Source organism: Thamnophis elegans, chromosome 3, assembly GCF_009769535.1.
Source record: "Thamnophis elegans isolate rThaEle1 chromosome 3, rThaEle1.pri, whole genome shotgun sequence".
NCBI lineage: Eukaryota > Metazoa > Chordata > Lepidosauria > Squamata > Colubridae > Thamnophis > Thamnophis elegans.
In genome coordinates, this window is record NC_045543.1 from 136,408,850 (window position 1) to 136,424,276 (window position 15,427).

Genomic DNA, 15,427 nt, shown 5'->3' on the forward strand with positions numbered 1-15,427 from the left:
ATGAGTGTTAGTGGAAGAAAGATCAATGCTGACTAAGTTTTGGGGACAGATGAAAAAATCTGTACAGACTTCACTCTTATTGGGCTGAAATAGTGGAATCTAGTTAAGTTTTCTGAACTCTGGAGTTGTGGACCGAAAGGTGATTATGAGCTTCCCCCAAATGGTAAGTAATTTATGATAATCCTCCAACAGTATGTACTATACGATTGCAATTAGTTTGAGAGGTATTACAAATCCTCTTAAGAGACTGGTAGTTTGGGGGGGGGGATTTCTCTTCTTTTTCTTCCTTTTTTGTAGTCATCTTATTGTATGCTGAAAAGAACACCCTCTAACACATTTCCACATGAATTCACAGAAATGCAAATGAAATTCTATCCCTCTCACAAATACGATCCGATTATTATGGTAGCCATAAAGAAATCAGCCTAAAGCAAAATTAAAAGTTAATGTCGGAGGAGACCATTCTTCACAGAAATAGGATCTGAATATCTAACTGAATATCACACTTAATATGAAGTATTTTAAGCAAATGGAATACATTTACTTAAGTTACTCCTCACTTTTCCTAGGTAGATACCTAAAATGAATCCGAATGAAATGAAATTGAAAGCTGCCCGCTTTCTGTCAGGAAAAAAATAATTTAAAAAAAAAAAAACCAAAATGAGGAAATTTATCAGGGCAGTCTTACACATGCTTTCCTAAAATGGCTTTTCTTGACAACCATTTCTGACAGAGAAGACGTGATGAAAGATCACACCCTTAAACCCTTTGAATTCCTTCCTATCCAGACAAAAATGATCAATAATGTCATTATTATAACAAAAATAAATAAATGGTGCCGTCATACTTTTCTCAAAAAACAGAAACGTTTAGTTACTAACTGAACCTCAGCAGTGATTATGCCAATTTCAGTCCTGGAATTCAATAGATAAAAAGTTCATTACCTCCCTGGCAGATTTAGGCTGCTGTATAGAGAAAGCTGGAAGAAGACAAATAGCTTTCTGTAGTAGATTTCAGACAGCCATTTCCAAAATAATCTTAAATGCATCTGAAATTATTTGTGTTCCCTCACGAAGAGAAAGATTAAATCTGTTTTACTTTGTAATAATTGTCAAATCCTTTCAGATGATATCATGCCGCAAAGTGAACAAAATATACTACCGGGCTATTCAGAGAACCATTTAATCACAATTTCTCTCAGAGTAGCTGAAGATGAAGAGGGCAAATTGGTCACGGCCTTTTAGCTATTCTGAAGAGTGAAATATTTCATACTGGGAAGAAAATTTGGACCTTGGTCTTTTTTTTTTCCTGAAAAAAAAAATGAACATCTAGAAGCTAAATCTCTGCATGAGATAATATAGCATAGTGTTTTCCATCTACCGAGATGCCTTTGAAACAAATCAAAATTAACTGCTTTAGAAAAAGTCCAAAGGTCAGATTTATCCACTGGTATCAAGAGAATCCTTCAAGTTCTCATAATAGATACAGGTAGTCCTTGATTTATGACAACAATTGAGCCCAAAATGTCCATTGCTAAGCAAGACAGTTGTTAAGTGAGTTTTGCCCCATTTTATGGCATCTCTTCCCACGTTGGAAAATACCTTGATGTTGGGAAAGACTGAAGGCAAAAGGAGAAGAGGATGGCAGAGGATGAGATGGTTAGATAGTGTCATCAACGCAATGAACATGGATTTGGGCAGACATCAGGAGACAGTGGAGGATGGGGGGTGAGGGCAGTGGTCCACAGGGTCGCAAAGAGTTGAACACAACTTAGCAACTAAACAACAGCAATATACTAAATATGAAAGCAAATATAGAATTCCTGCACTAGATGTAGGAAATTTTGTAAGGCCTGTATCTTAAGTATCACTGGAACTTATGGTATGTGGACAGGGGTGGGCTTCAAAAATTACAGCAATGGGTTCACTGCCCTGTTGCTGGGTGGGTGTGGCCATGGTGGGTGTGGCTTAGTCGATCTCCTTCATCACGGTGTAGGGGGTGTTCTTCACTCTCCCCAGGCTCTGGAGGCTTTCCTCGAGCCTCCAGGAGACTGAAAACTGCTTCTCCTGGGCTCTGGAGGCCTTCCGGAGACCAGAAACAGGCCTTTTTCCACACGTCTGAAACCTCTAATAGGCCCATTTTCCCCTCTCCCCGAGTTTCTGTGTGGGCCCTGCATTTACCTGGCATGATGAACAAGCCATGTGGAGACTCCTGGGAGGGGCGAGGCAGGGTGGGAGGGGCAGGGTCGGGTGGGTGTGGCCAGCCAGGGGTGGCATTTGGGGGTTCACTAGCTAGGGCATAATCCTAGCTAGAGGATCGCCCAAACCTGTGTGAACCCCTAGCAGCCCACCCCTGTATGGGGAGCTGCCTTACATAGTGAACTACTGAACTGAAGCTGGTAGCCATTTTGGTGAAGAATGTTCTGCTTTGGACTCTTTTTAGTCACCTGTAATGACCCTCAGATTCTTCTAGGAAGAAAGCCAAGAGAAGGAACTTGCAATTGGAAGTGGAGTCTTGCCCGAGGATCTTAGTTCTGCCTGAATTCCGACTAGTTTCTCTAGCCTTCATTCTTTGGTTCTCTCTTTATTTGTCCTGGGTGCTCCACAGTTGCTCTTCAGGCTCCTCGTTTAACTGTGGTTCCTGATTCGTATCAATCCTGGCTTGTTCTTGACACTGGCTGCTCTCTTGTTCCATTGCTTATGGCTTTATCTTTGGATGCAGTAAATCAGGGGTGTCAAACTCAACTTCATTGAGGGATGCATCAGGGTTGTGTTTGACCTCAGATGGCCAGGGTAGGCATGGCCAGCTCAACGTCACATTTTGTGGGCACCTGTGGAAGCCCGAGGACTTTGCCAGTAAAAACAGGCTTGCAAGCTCTGTTTTCAGCTGCAATAGCCTCCTGCATCCCTGTGCCAGCAAAAATGGAGTTCCCACAGTCTTCCCAAGTAACAGAGTAGCTTTAGCTAAATTTCTCTTTTGTATTGACTTATCTGTTGATTATATTAGCATATTTATATTTATAAAACATCTTTATATTTAATTCATACCTAGCAGTAATCTTTCTTCGTCTAATTTCTACCTCTTGTCTCTAACCCACTCATAAAATCATTCCATATCAAGGAATATTCTGTGTCTTCTTTATCTTTTATTTATAAAGTCAATCTATCTCAGCACAACCTAACATTTTTTCAGATTACATCCTCATCTGAAATGGGGGGGGGGTTCCCCTTTTTTCCAATATACACAGATGGTTGCAAAAGATAATTAAGTAACGTATAGACCTGAAAACATAAATATTTTTGTTGGGCATAATGTCGGAGGGTTATGACAAAGGGACTGCATATCTAGTTTTGCATGTACTGACAGTATCAATGATAGTATTTGCAAAATATTGGAAAAACCGTGGGCCAGATCTAAGAACTCTGTGGGACAGATCCGGCCCTGGGGCCTTGAGTTTGACACCTCTGCAGTAAATGGATAACCATGTACTCTTTATGGAAGGAGGGATTATTCTCTGGGGACAGTGTTTGTACCCTTTGAGTCTTAAAAACACAATGCTCATGGACATTGAAGTGTCTGAGGTCAAATAATTTTTCTTGCTATCATAGAACAGGTGAACCTGTTCTACCAAAATACCTAAAATGGAACATTTTTCTTTAACTTGATGTCCTCCATATATACTGACATATGATTCTCTGCAGGGCACCCAATGAGTTATTGACCTCTTCTAATAGGAGTTGTCATCCAACATATTTGTAAGGCTTCAAGTGGGAGAAAGTTAAAACAAAATGAGATAGTTCACACAGAGTTTCTTGCACAATATATTACAGGAGTTTTTAAATGCTCTACGCTACTCCCTACAAAGTCACCTTAATTTACACGCTGGAAACCTATTGCTCTTCACAACTGTCTTTCTAATATTCACTGCAGCTCTTTCCCATGCACAATTTCTTTGAGATAAATCAGGAAGGAAATATTGATTTTACAACTTGACTCGGATGATCAGCGGCTCTGCTTTGTATTAAAAGTTATGTTCATTTCCTTGTCTTACATATTGAAGTCTAAAGCTAAAAGCAAGTTGATGGTATTGATCTAATACAGTTATCCAGGATGCAGGATTTTGTCCTCATTTAAAGCTGCTCTCACAAAATAGCACAGTATGATTAGCTGCAGAATTTAATCCTAGCTGACTGGCAAGTACATTCTGACAATATGCAGGTGATGGAATTATCTCATTGGCATTTGTCTATCATGGGATGATGGGTTTATTTACTTTAGTGATGCACAGTGCTCTGATAAATCTAACCAACCCCCCCTCCCCAAAAATTCAAAGAGTGAATTAAAAGACTGTCAGCTTTACTTCACCATTTTATTTATACATTTGATCCTCTAAAATGAAATTTAGTTACAATCTCTGTGATGGAATTGCACTATAGGCTTTCCAAGGCCTTCCAAGGGAAAAATAAGTCTCTTTCCATGCCCATCTTTTTATTCCCGAAATCCTGGCTGTTATGTTATATTCCACAAAAATGAAGAAGTGGTCAAATTTGTCCCAGAAACAAAGAAAATGGGAGAAGAATATCAATCCCCCCCCCCTTTATTTGCTATGCATGGTTTGTCTGTGGTTATCTAAGCCTCTGGAGAAATTCACTTCTAAACTCTCCGAAAAGTGGATGCTTACTATACAGATAATTCTCAATTTACAATAGTCTGTTTAGCGACTGTTAGAAGTTACAATAGCACTGAAAACAATGACTTAGGATCATTTCTCGCATTTTTGACCTTTGCAGCACTCAGAATCACTTGGTTGAGGAGCACAGCTATAGAAATTGAATGAATGAATGAATATTCCCTAATTCCAAACGATCTGGACTAAAGAAGAGAAGAGCAGTCCCTTTGGAATAATATCCATGGTGATAAAACTAGTCTTAGGGTGAGGTACAATGACGTTCTTTTTCCTCCTACGTTTCAAAAGGAACACAATGTTAATTTGTTTGCAGGTTGAATAAATCAAATTTGGATTTTCTAGTTAAATATCTGTGCAGAACAACTACCTTTAAAACCAAATATCTTTTGGGCCATGAAATCATTCAAGGGTTGTGATGTAGTCCGTGACTTCAAATTACATACAAGCTGAGTGTGTGTGTGTGTGTGTGTGTGTGTGTGTGCGCGCGCGTGTGTGCGTGTGTATGTATAAATAAATAAATAAATAATATAGTGAAATCTGTCAAATAAAGGTCTTATTCAAGGACCACACACTGTCAACAGGAGAGGATCAGCAGATTTGCAAAAGCCATCATTAAAGCCTGAAGGCCATCTGCACCATTCCAAGTGCCACACCATTGACTCCAAACTCCAAGGGTTTGCTTTTCCATCAGGTGTTCTGTTCAAAATGTCAATTTTCTTAAATGATGGGTGTTTGAAGAAAGAAAAATAGGGTAACAACATCTGCCACCCCACATTTGAGTTGCAAAAGGGTTGCCTTTCTGCAGGAAGCTATTTATCAAATATTTTATAGCACAGCCACTTTTGTTTCCCTAACACATCCACTTCTGATGGCCTGGTGCTCATCTGCAGCACTGTTAAAACTGAGATTGGCTTCTCTCTCTCTCTCTCTCTCTCTCTCTCTCTCTCTCTCTCTCTATATATATATATATATATATATATATATATATATATATATATATATATATGTGTGTGTGTGTGTGTGTGTGTGTGTGTGTGTGTGTGGACGGGTTGGTTTCCAGATGTTTGGTAGGCGCGGAAGGTATTATCACGTTTATTCATGTTGTGGGGGTGTTTCTCTATTTCGATAGCTTCCATAATTATTCTCTTGTTGAAGTGTTCTGTTTTGGAGATTAACCTGGAGATTCCTTCAAAATTAATTTCAAAAGGATAAGGTAAAGGTAGAGTCCCCTCACACATAAGTGCTAGTCATTCCTGACACTAGGGGGTGGTGCTCATCTCCGTTTCAAAGCCGAAGAGCCAGCGCTGTCCGAAGATGTTTCCATGGTCATGTGGCTGGCATGACTAAGGACCCAAGGTGCATGGAATGCTGTTATCTTCCCACCAAAGGTGGTTCCTATTTTTCTACTTGCATTTTTACATGCTTTCGAACTGCTAGGTTGGCAGAAGCTGGGACAAGTAATGGGAGCTCACTCAGTTATGCAGCACTAGAGATTCAAACCGCTGAATTGCTGACCTTTCTGATCGACAAGCTCAACATCTTAGCCACTGAAAAAGTATATAGGGGGAGAAAACACAGGTAGTCCTTGACTTAAAATCATCAACACAAAGCAAACCGCATTCAAAAAGGTTTGCCAAAACATCTGTAAGGACTAGTCCAGGCAGTCACCTGGAGTCAAAAATTGACTTAAAAGTATGCATATGCAGATACATAACAGCATTTCAAATAGCAAGGTGTGTTTTGCCCTTAAAAAAAATGTTTATTAGGAAAGGCTGAAACTGTGAGTGCCATATCATTCTAATAGGACACAGCAATGACAAACATAGAAATGTTTTACAGACTGCCCGCTGTTTGAACTACTAAACTGTAATTCAGTTAAATTACTCTGAGGTATAATTGACAGCTCTTCCTATTAAGCTTACATTAACCAATATTGATATGCTGTGCAAAATCATACACTGTTATTAAAAAGACTATCGCAGCGTCTGTCATTGTGGATATGTGTAGAAATCTCTATCCCTAGACAGGTCCTCTGCTGGGAAGAGCCAGATCATCCACTACAGGTAGTCCTCGACTTATGACCACAATTGAGCCCAAATGAGACATTTGTTAAGCAAGTTTGGCTCCATTTTACAATCTTTCTTGCCACAGTTGTTAAGGGAATCACTGCAGTTAATAAGTTAGCATCATGAGGCATGGTGGCACAGTGGTTAGAGTGCAGTACTGCAGGCTACTTCTGCTGACTGCTGGCTGACTGCACTTTGGCAGTTCAAATCTCACCAGGCTCAAGATTGATTCAGCCTTCCATCCTTTTTAAGAAAATACTGGGCAGTCACTTGTCTGAAATGGTATAGGGTCTCCTGCTTGAGCAGGGGGTTAGACTAGAAGACCTCCAAATCCCCTTTCAAATCTGTTATTCTCTCTCCACCACATAGATGCTCCTGGATCTAACATTTCCCACTTTATCCATAGCATAGCATAGCATAGAGTAGCATACCCTACCGTATCGTAGTGTACCATACAATGGTGGGTTCCTACCGGTTCGTACTGGTTCGGCCAAACCAGTAATGGTTTGGCAGCCTGGGTCACTGGAACTTCTCTGTGGCTGCTCCGACCCTCTGGAACGAACTCCCCGTGGAGATTTGTACCCTCACCACCCTCCAGGCCTTCCGCATAGCCCTTAAAACCTGGCTGTTCTGACAGGCCTGGGGCTAAAGACTCGCTGCCCCACTTCGAATGGTATGATTGCTGTGTTTTTTAACTGTGTATGGCTTTTATGTTTTTGTAACTCTGTTTGTTTTTCCCCTCCCTTTTTGAGTTGTGAGCCGCCCTGAGTCCCTTTCAGGGAAAAGGGCGGCATACAAATAAATTAAAATGAAATGAAAAAATGAAATGAACTGGCAGCGACCCAGGTCTGCCATGCCCCTGAACTGGCTCTCTGGGCTGCGCCCTAGGCGCTGCCATCTTGTTTTTCAGTTTTTTAAATCGCACTGTGCATGCGCATGTACAGCGTGCACACAAGCAAACCAGCAGTAGTGCCTGCCAGAATGCACCCCTGGTACCATACCATACCATACCATACCATACCATACCATACCATACCATACCATACCACTTTACAACTATACATAAGCATATTAAAAATAACTTGCAAGAACATCAAATCCCAATTAGAACCCAATTAATGTACTTACACTCAGGTTGGGTTGCCACCTTGATGGGCTGTGAACTTTCTCCCGGTCCCCATTCATTGTATGCCACTACTCGGAAGGTATAGGTCTCTTCGGGTTTCAGATTCCCCACTGTAAGCTGGAGCAACCCAGACTGGGAGGTATTCAGTGCTCTCTCCCTAACCAAAAAGAAAAAAAAAAGGGGGAGAGAGCAATGCAAGAAATACAAATGTCAAGACGGGAAAAAAAAGTTCCAAAATAATGTTCTAGAACAGTGTTTCTCAACCTTGGCAACTTGAAGATGTCCGGACTTCAATGCTGGCTGGGGAATTCTGGGAGTTGAAGTCCGGACATCTTCAAGTTGCCAAGGTTGAGAAACACTGTTCTAGAAGGTTTCATAAAATCATAAGGGAGAGAAAATTAAGGAATGGCTGTGATGAACTGTCAAGGCTAAATAGAAGAAGAAGGACTTCCTATCTTGCTACGATCATTATCATTTTTATACCTCTTTTTATTAGGTTCTCAGTGCAGCATCTAAACAGTGAATCATCAATATCTTATCGCGTAACAGAAAAGCAAAATCTAAAGCGATAAAACAAAGATACTGACAAGCATAAACTAAAACAAAATGGATAGGAACAGGAGATTAAAGCACCAGTGAGTACTTAAAAGAAAGAAAGAAAAGAAACACTGAAGTGAAAGATAAAACAAAATCATGAGCATCTTGAATAGTTACAGAAAGAAAAATCCCCATAACTCCTACATGACATCTGTCCAAATGTACTATTTACGACACAGCAGCTAAGGTGCTCATTCTCACAGTTAATTGGTATGAATATTATGTACTGTTTAGAAATATATTGTTAAAAATATCAATCAACACTACTTTACCATATGTGGTAACAGTCAAATAATAAACATTTCACCAATTTTAACTGGGTGGAAATCTCTCCAGACAAGAACTCTTAGGTTTCTAGCTGTGCTGAGCACTAATAGCACAAATCCATACAGGATGAGGCTAGAATATTGTCAAGAGTTTGTTGCAGAAATCAAATCCAGAAAGCACATACAGGTAACTGATTCAGCAAGATTCATTAACTTCTCTTTATATACAATATAACATAGTGGTGGGTTCCTATTGGTTTGGACCAGTCTGACTGAACTGGTAGTGGTTTGGCAGCCTGGGTCACTGGAACTGGTTCTCATTTTTTTGATTCTGCGCATGTGCACAACCATTTTTATTGTACTGTGCATGCACGAACAGTGCACATCAAGCGTACATGTGCATGCTGCATGTCCATGAGCAAGCCAGCAGTAGTGGCTGCCAGAACACACCTCTAATATAACACATAAGTAACTATACAATACCAACAAGTGTTTCTTCAGTTTCAGATCAGAGAAGCAGAACAGTTTAGTTCTCAGCACAGACTAGTTTCAGTTTCAATTCTCAGCACGACACTCATAGCTGCAGGGCTAAGCTATGCCCTGGCTCCAAACTCCTTCATTTACAAACAGCCCTCATTGGCTGACCTTGTTACTAAGCCCTATTCATTGGCTGACCCTGTTACCATGTCTCTGCCAGTCATGAATTCTCTGACAAATACCACATGGAACAATCCATGCCTCACTGCTTCTAGTTCTATACTTGCTTCAGATCTGACCTCAATGTTGGATCTATGCTACTCAGTGTCACATTTTGGCAAATAGGATGGATGGATGGATGGATGGATGGATGGATGGATGGATGGATGGATGGATGATGGACGGATCTTAACTCCAATAAAGCATGCAACTGGTGAAGGACAGGGAATAATGAAGCACTTGGGAACTTCCAAATAAATTAATTCTTGCACTCACAGCTGAGCTGTGCTCAGATCCAAACTGGGAATATTCAAATGCAACTCAACGCAGAACAAAGAAACAATAGATGGAAACTAATCAAGGAAAGAACCAGTCTAGAAACAAGGAGAAATTTCCTTTCCTAATTTAGAACAATTAATCAGAAGTTATGGATGCTCCACCACTGGAAGTTCACAATCAACCAATGGAACAGATTGCCCTCGGAAGTTGTGGGAGCTTCATCACTTGAGACTTCCAAGAAGAGATTGGACTGCCATTTGTCAGAAATGGTATAGGGTCTCCTGCTTGAGTGGGGGGTTGGACTAGATGACCTATAAGGTCCCTTCCAACTCTGTTGTTCTGTTATTTAAAAAGGCAGCTGAATACTATCAATGTCTGACAGCTTAGGCCTATTTCCATCCTTTAACTCCAAATTGTAGTCACTTTCCTGAAAAACTCACCTCATTATGTCTGTACCAATCAAAAATTCAGCTGATTTCAAACTATTATTATACAGTGGATCTGCTAATTTCAGCCCTGGACAATTATTGGTTCTTTGAGAAAATTTTGCAAGCTAGAAGAATAACCTGCAGCCCTCATGAAAATGTATGTAAATTAAGCCACCAGATTAATTTTTAAATCTGTTTCCAGGAAATTAGTTCAGGCCACTTAGCATGGTTACTTGTCCATTTTCTTGTCCATGATATAAACACATTTTTTTCTGTCCTTGCTAGTTTCCCTTAAAAATATATTTTTGCAAACAGCAGCTTTGGAAAAATATTTTCCATTTGGCAAATGAAGACAATGAGAAAGCATTAAAAATATTGTGGATGCCCCTTCCTTGGATAATGATAGTTTGAAATATTTTTAAAAAGTAAAATTTGGCATTCAGAGATATTTAATATAGCTGGATACCCGTGCTCTGCTACGAAACTATGTGATCGAGTTGATAAATCGACACTTACAGCTTGAAAATTAAGGAGTAGTTACGATTGGCCTCTCCTCTCCTTTAGGCTTGCCCCACAGTGGCCTCTCCAATTTTATCCCCTTCTCTCCCTCAGGCTGGCCCCATTGATCCTCTCCCATCTCCTTCTCTCCTTCAGGCTGGCCCCATTGATTCTCTCCTATCCCCTTCTCTCCCTCAGGCTGGCCCCATTGATTCTCTCCTATCCCCTTCTCTCCCTAGGCTGGCCCCATTGATTCTCTCCTATCCCCTTCTCTCCTTAGGCTGGCCCCATTGATTCTCTCCCCTTCTCTCCTTCAGGCTGGCCCCATTGATTCTCTCCTATCCCCTTCTCTCCTTCAGGCTGGCCCCATTGATTCTCTCCTATCCCCTTCTCTCCCTCAGGCTGGCCCCATTGATCCTCTCCCATCTCCTTCTCTCCTTCAGGATGGCCCCATTGATTCTCTCCTATCCCCTTCTCTCCCTCAGGCTGGCCCCATTGATTCTCTCCTATCCCCTTCTCTCCCTCAGGCTGGCCCCATTGATTCTCTCCCATCTCCTTCTCTCCTTCAGGCTGGCCCCATTGATTCTCTCCTATCCCCTTCTCTCTCTCAGGCTGGCCCCATTGATCCTCTCCCATCTCCTTCTCTCCTTCAGGCTGGCCCCATTGATTCTCTCCTATCCCCTTCTCTCCCTCAGGCTGGCCCCATTGATTCTCTCCCATCTCCTTCTCTCCCTCAGGCTGGCCCCATTGATCCTCTCCCATCTCCTTCTCTCCTTCAGGCTGGCCCCATTGATTCTCTCCTATCCCCTTCTCTCCCTAGGCTGGCCCCATTGATTCTCTCCCATCTCCTTCTCTCCTTCAGGCTGGCCCCATTGATTCTCTCCTATCCCCTTCTCTCCTTAGGCTGGCCCCATTGATTCTCTCCCCTTCTCTCCTTCAGGCTGGCCCCATTGATTCTCTCCCATCTCCTTCTCTCCTTCAGGCTGGCCCCATTGATTCTCTCCTATCCCCTTCTCTCCCTCAGGCTGGCCCCATTGATTCTCTCCCATCTCCTTCTCTCCTTCAGGCTGGCCCCATTGATTCTTTCCTATCCCCTTCTCTCCCTCAGACTGGCCCCATTGATCCTCTCCCATCTCCTTCTCTCCTTCAGGCTGGCCCCATTGATTCTCTCCTATCCCCTTCTCTCTCTCAGGCTGGCCCCATTGATCCTCTCCCATCTCCTTCTCTCCTTCAGGCTGGCCCCATTGATTCTCTCCTATCCCCTTCTCTCCCTCAGGCTGGCCCCATTGATTCTCTCCCATCTCCTTCTCTCCCTCAGGCTGGCCCCATTGATCCTCTCCCATCTCCTTCTCTCCTTCAGGCTGGCCCCATTGATTCTCTCCTATCCCCTTCTCTCCCTAGGCTGGCCCCATTGATTCTCTCCCATCTCCTTCTCTCCTTCAGGCTGGCCCCATTGATTCTCTCCTATCCCCTTCTCTCCTTAGGCTGGCCCCATTGATTCTCTCCCCTTCTCTCCTTCAGGCTGGCCCCATTGATTCTCTCCCATCTCCTTCTCTCCTTCAGGCTGGCCCCATTGATTCTCTCCTATCCCCTTCTCTCCCTCAGGCTGGCCCCATTGATTCTCTCCCATCTCCTTCTCTCCTTCAGGCTGGCCCCATTGATTCTTTCCTATCCCCTTCTCTCCCTCAGACTGGCCCCATTGATCCTCTCCCATCTCCTTCTCTCCTTCAGGCTGGCCCCATTGATTCTCTCCTATCCCCTTCTCTCCCTAGGCTGGCCCCATTGATTCTCTCCTATCCCCTTCTCTCCCTCAGGCTGGCCCCATTGATCCTCTCCCATCTCCTTCTCTCCTTCAGGATGGCCCCATTGATTCTCTCCTATCCCCTTCTCTCCCTCAGGCTGGCCCCATTGATTCTCTCCTATCCCCTTCTCTCCCTCAGGCTGGCCCCATTGATTCTCTCCCATCTCCTTCTCTCCTTCAGGCTGGCCCCATTGATTCTCTCCTATCCCCTTCTCTCCCTCAGGCTGGCCCCATTGATTCTCTCCTATCCCCTTCTCTCCCTCAGGCTGGCCCCATTGATTCTCTCCTATCCCCTTCTCTCCCACAGGCTGGCCCCCCAGAGGCCTCTCCTTATCCACTTCTGTCCCTCAGTCTAACTCCTTAACATCAGAGCATTTGACCTAGTAGGAGATGATCAAACTGTGCCCGAGGGAGGGATCAAGTAGGTGATTAGTCTCGAGTCCCTTTGCGCCCGTAAGAGGTCTAAGTCCAACCCACTTTGAATTCCTCTTTCTCTTATCTACTGCCTATTTGCTGTGACTGTTAGTAGTTCAGATTCTTGCAGAGAGCGCAGGCTTGCAATAAACCTTTATATTCTTTTGAACTGCCTGGACTTCTTGATTTTGGCGCACTTGACAGATATTATTTCATTGTACTAAAGTACTTTAGGTGAGTCTCTATTTCGTCAGAAAAGTAATAGTGTTTATTTTTTTTAACAACTTGTTTTGATTGTTTTAAAAACAAACAGACAAACAAGTTAATTTCATATTGCATGGAATACTTGCTATGCCATAGATCACCAATTAATGGCCCCAAACTAACTAATCTATTATCTGGAAAGGAGAAATGATGGCATTTTTCTTTCTTTGTTCCCGACTTCCAATATTTATTTCATAGTCCCTCTTTAGGCTATTATTATATAAACAAAATTAAATAAGAATTGAAGCATGGCAAAAATTAAATAATTTCAAATTTGCCCAAAGAAATACTGAGTAATGGGTTAAGAGCTCAAGCAACCACAGACCATTAAATATGTGTCTGGGTGAGAATTTCTCAAAGCAAACATAGATACAAACAAGGTTTTCAGCAGTAATTCTGTCCATAATTCTTGTGGTATGCTGTGTTTTCATTGACATCAGATCTGAAACAAATGTGGTGGACCCAGCTTAATCCACTCCCCCATTCTCAAAGTTAAGTCATGCTTCGCTTCATTCTCATTACTCTCATGTGCTTACTGAAAATATAGAGGACTGCAAAATACAATGGTTCAGCCATAAAGAATGTTGATAACGGAGTCCCTGGAAGGCAGGTTAACAATGCTTAACTACGGATGTCAATTGCAGCATCTGATTCCATTTGATTCCAGCCACAACCATTCATATTTATTCACCGAAGATGCTCACTTGTAGTTAATGTTGTGCAAACCAAGTGAGTGTTTTATGCTACTTGCTACTTGCTGGAGCTATTGTCCTTTTGTTTCGCTAGCATAGCTGCGTAGGGTGTCTTCTGAATTTTCGACAAGGATGGAATAGATAGGATTTACGAAGGTTAAGGGTGATCTATGGGTTTATGTTTATCTTTATTAAAAGCTCCTCTGCAGTTTCGCCTGGCACTTGAAAAATATCCCAGTTTGATTTTTATCCAATTTCTTTTCTTTTTTTGACCTATCACATTTCAACATCAATATCTGTGGGTGAGTATGGAGGCGTGTGTATCATTCTCATGAAAAATGAACAAAGTTTTTCAACGGAACACACTGATTTTGCTAGCAGGATTTGCTATGGTTACTTCAGTGTACAGAGTTTCCAAAACCCTACATTTAGGTGATTTTTTTGTTGTTGTTTAAAGTTGTGAATTTTATTGAAAATATTGAGAACAATAGTTTGGCTGACATAAAGGAGGAAAAGACAACACAAAGGTTCACTGAAGAAGCTTCTTGGATGAGAAACCAAATGTCTTCAAGGAAATATACTCACTTTTCTTGCCAGCAGTTTAGACATTAATGGCTGTGTGTTGCGTTGTTTTGAGGGGACAGCACATTTACACTGGTATACAAGCTGTATACTCACTACTTTACAAGTGTCATTTCTTCAGTGTTGTCACATGAAAAGATATACTTAAATATTTACAAAATGTGTGGAAGTATACTCACTTCTGTGATACACTGTACATATAAGTATTACTCTGTACAGAGTGAAATAGTTTGTCAGTATATTGTTAATCAAGGTGATTAGTACTGTTCTGAAAACAACAGGATTGTACATAAGAAGAACTAGGGGAGAGATGATAGCAATGTTCCAATATCTCAGGGGTTGCCACAAAGAAGAGGGAGTCAAACCATTCTCCAAAACAGCTGAGGGTAGAACAAGAAGCAATGGGTAGAAACTAATCAAGGAGAGAAGCAACTTAGAACTGAGGAGAAATTTCCTGACAGTTAGAACAATTAATCAGTGGAACAAATTGCCTCCAGAAGTTGTGAATGCCCCAACACTGGAAGTCTTTAAGAAGATGTTGGATAGCCATTTGTCTGAAATGGTATAAGATTTCTGCCTAGGCAGGGGGTTGGACTAGAAGACCTCCAAGGTCCCTTCCAACTCTGCTATTGTATTATATTGTATAATCAATCAACAAATTGATATCTTGGGTATATTATTATACACATTATTGGGTATAATGATAGCAACATTCTGTTCTGCAAGTGCAGCCAGAGACCATAACTTATGGGGACTTAGTAGGAAAAAGTGATTATATTAGCTTCCTTTACCTCAGGAAGACAAATCTCGGTGCCTTTACCTCAGTGAAGATACTCACAGTATATGTTTCTTCATCAAGGTCAATTAAGCTACCTTGCAATGGCCTTATGAGAAAATATCTGGAGAGCAATCATATTGATTACCCTGAGTTAATTTGATTTGAAGGACATTAAATTTAATTTAAATTAAATATGAATTGTTTGTCCTGGCTATGGGTGTATCCCAACCACTTTTCAAAGTGTGATCCCAGT

General features: G+C 41.7%; 1 protein-coding gene across 1 annotated transcript in view; it reads right to left on the reverse strand.

Annotated features, from left to right (window-relative positions):
- Positions 1–15,427, reverse strand: part of DCC (DCC netrin 1 receptor) — a 774,549-nt gene that overhangs the window by 309,091 nt on the left and 450,031 nt on the right. The window contains exon 9 of the mRNA XM_032213902.1: positions 7,882–8,036. Coding sequence (XP_032069793.1) covers positions 7,882–8,036 — 155 coding nt within the window. The remainder of the gene's footprint in view (positions 1–7,881; positions 8,037–15,427) is intronic.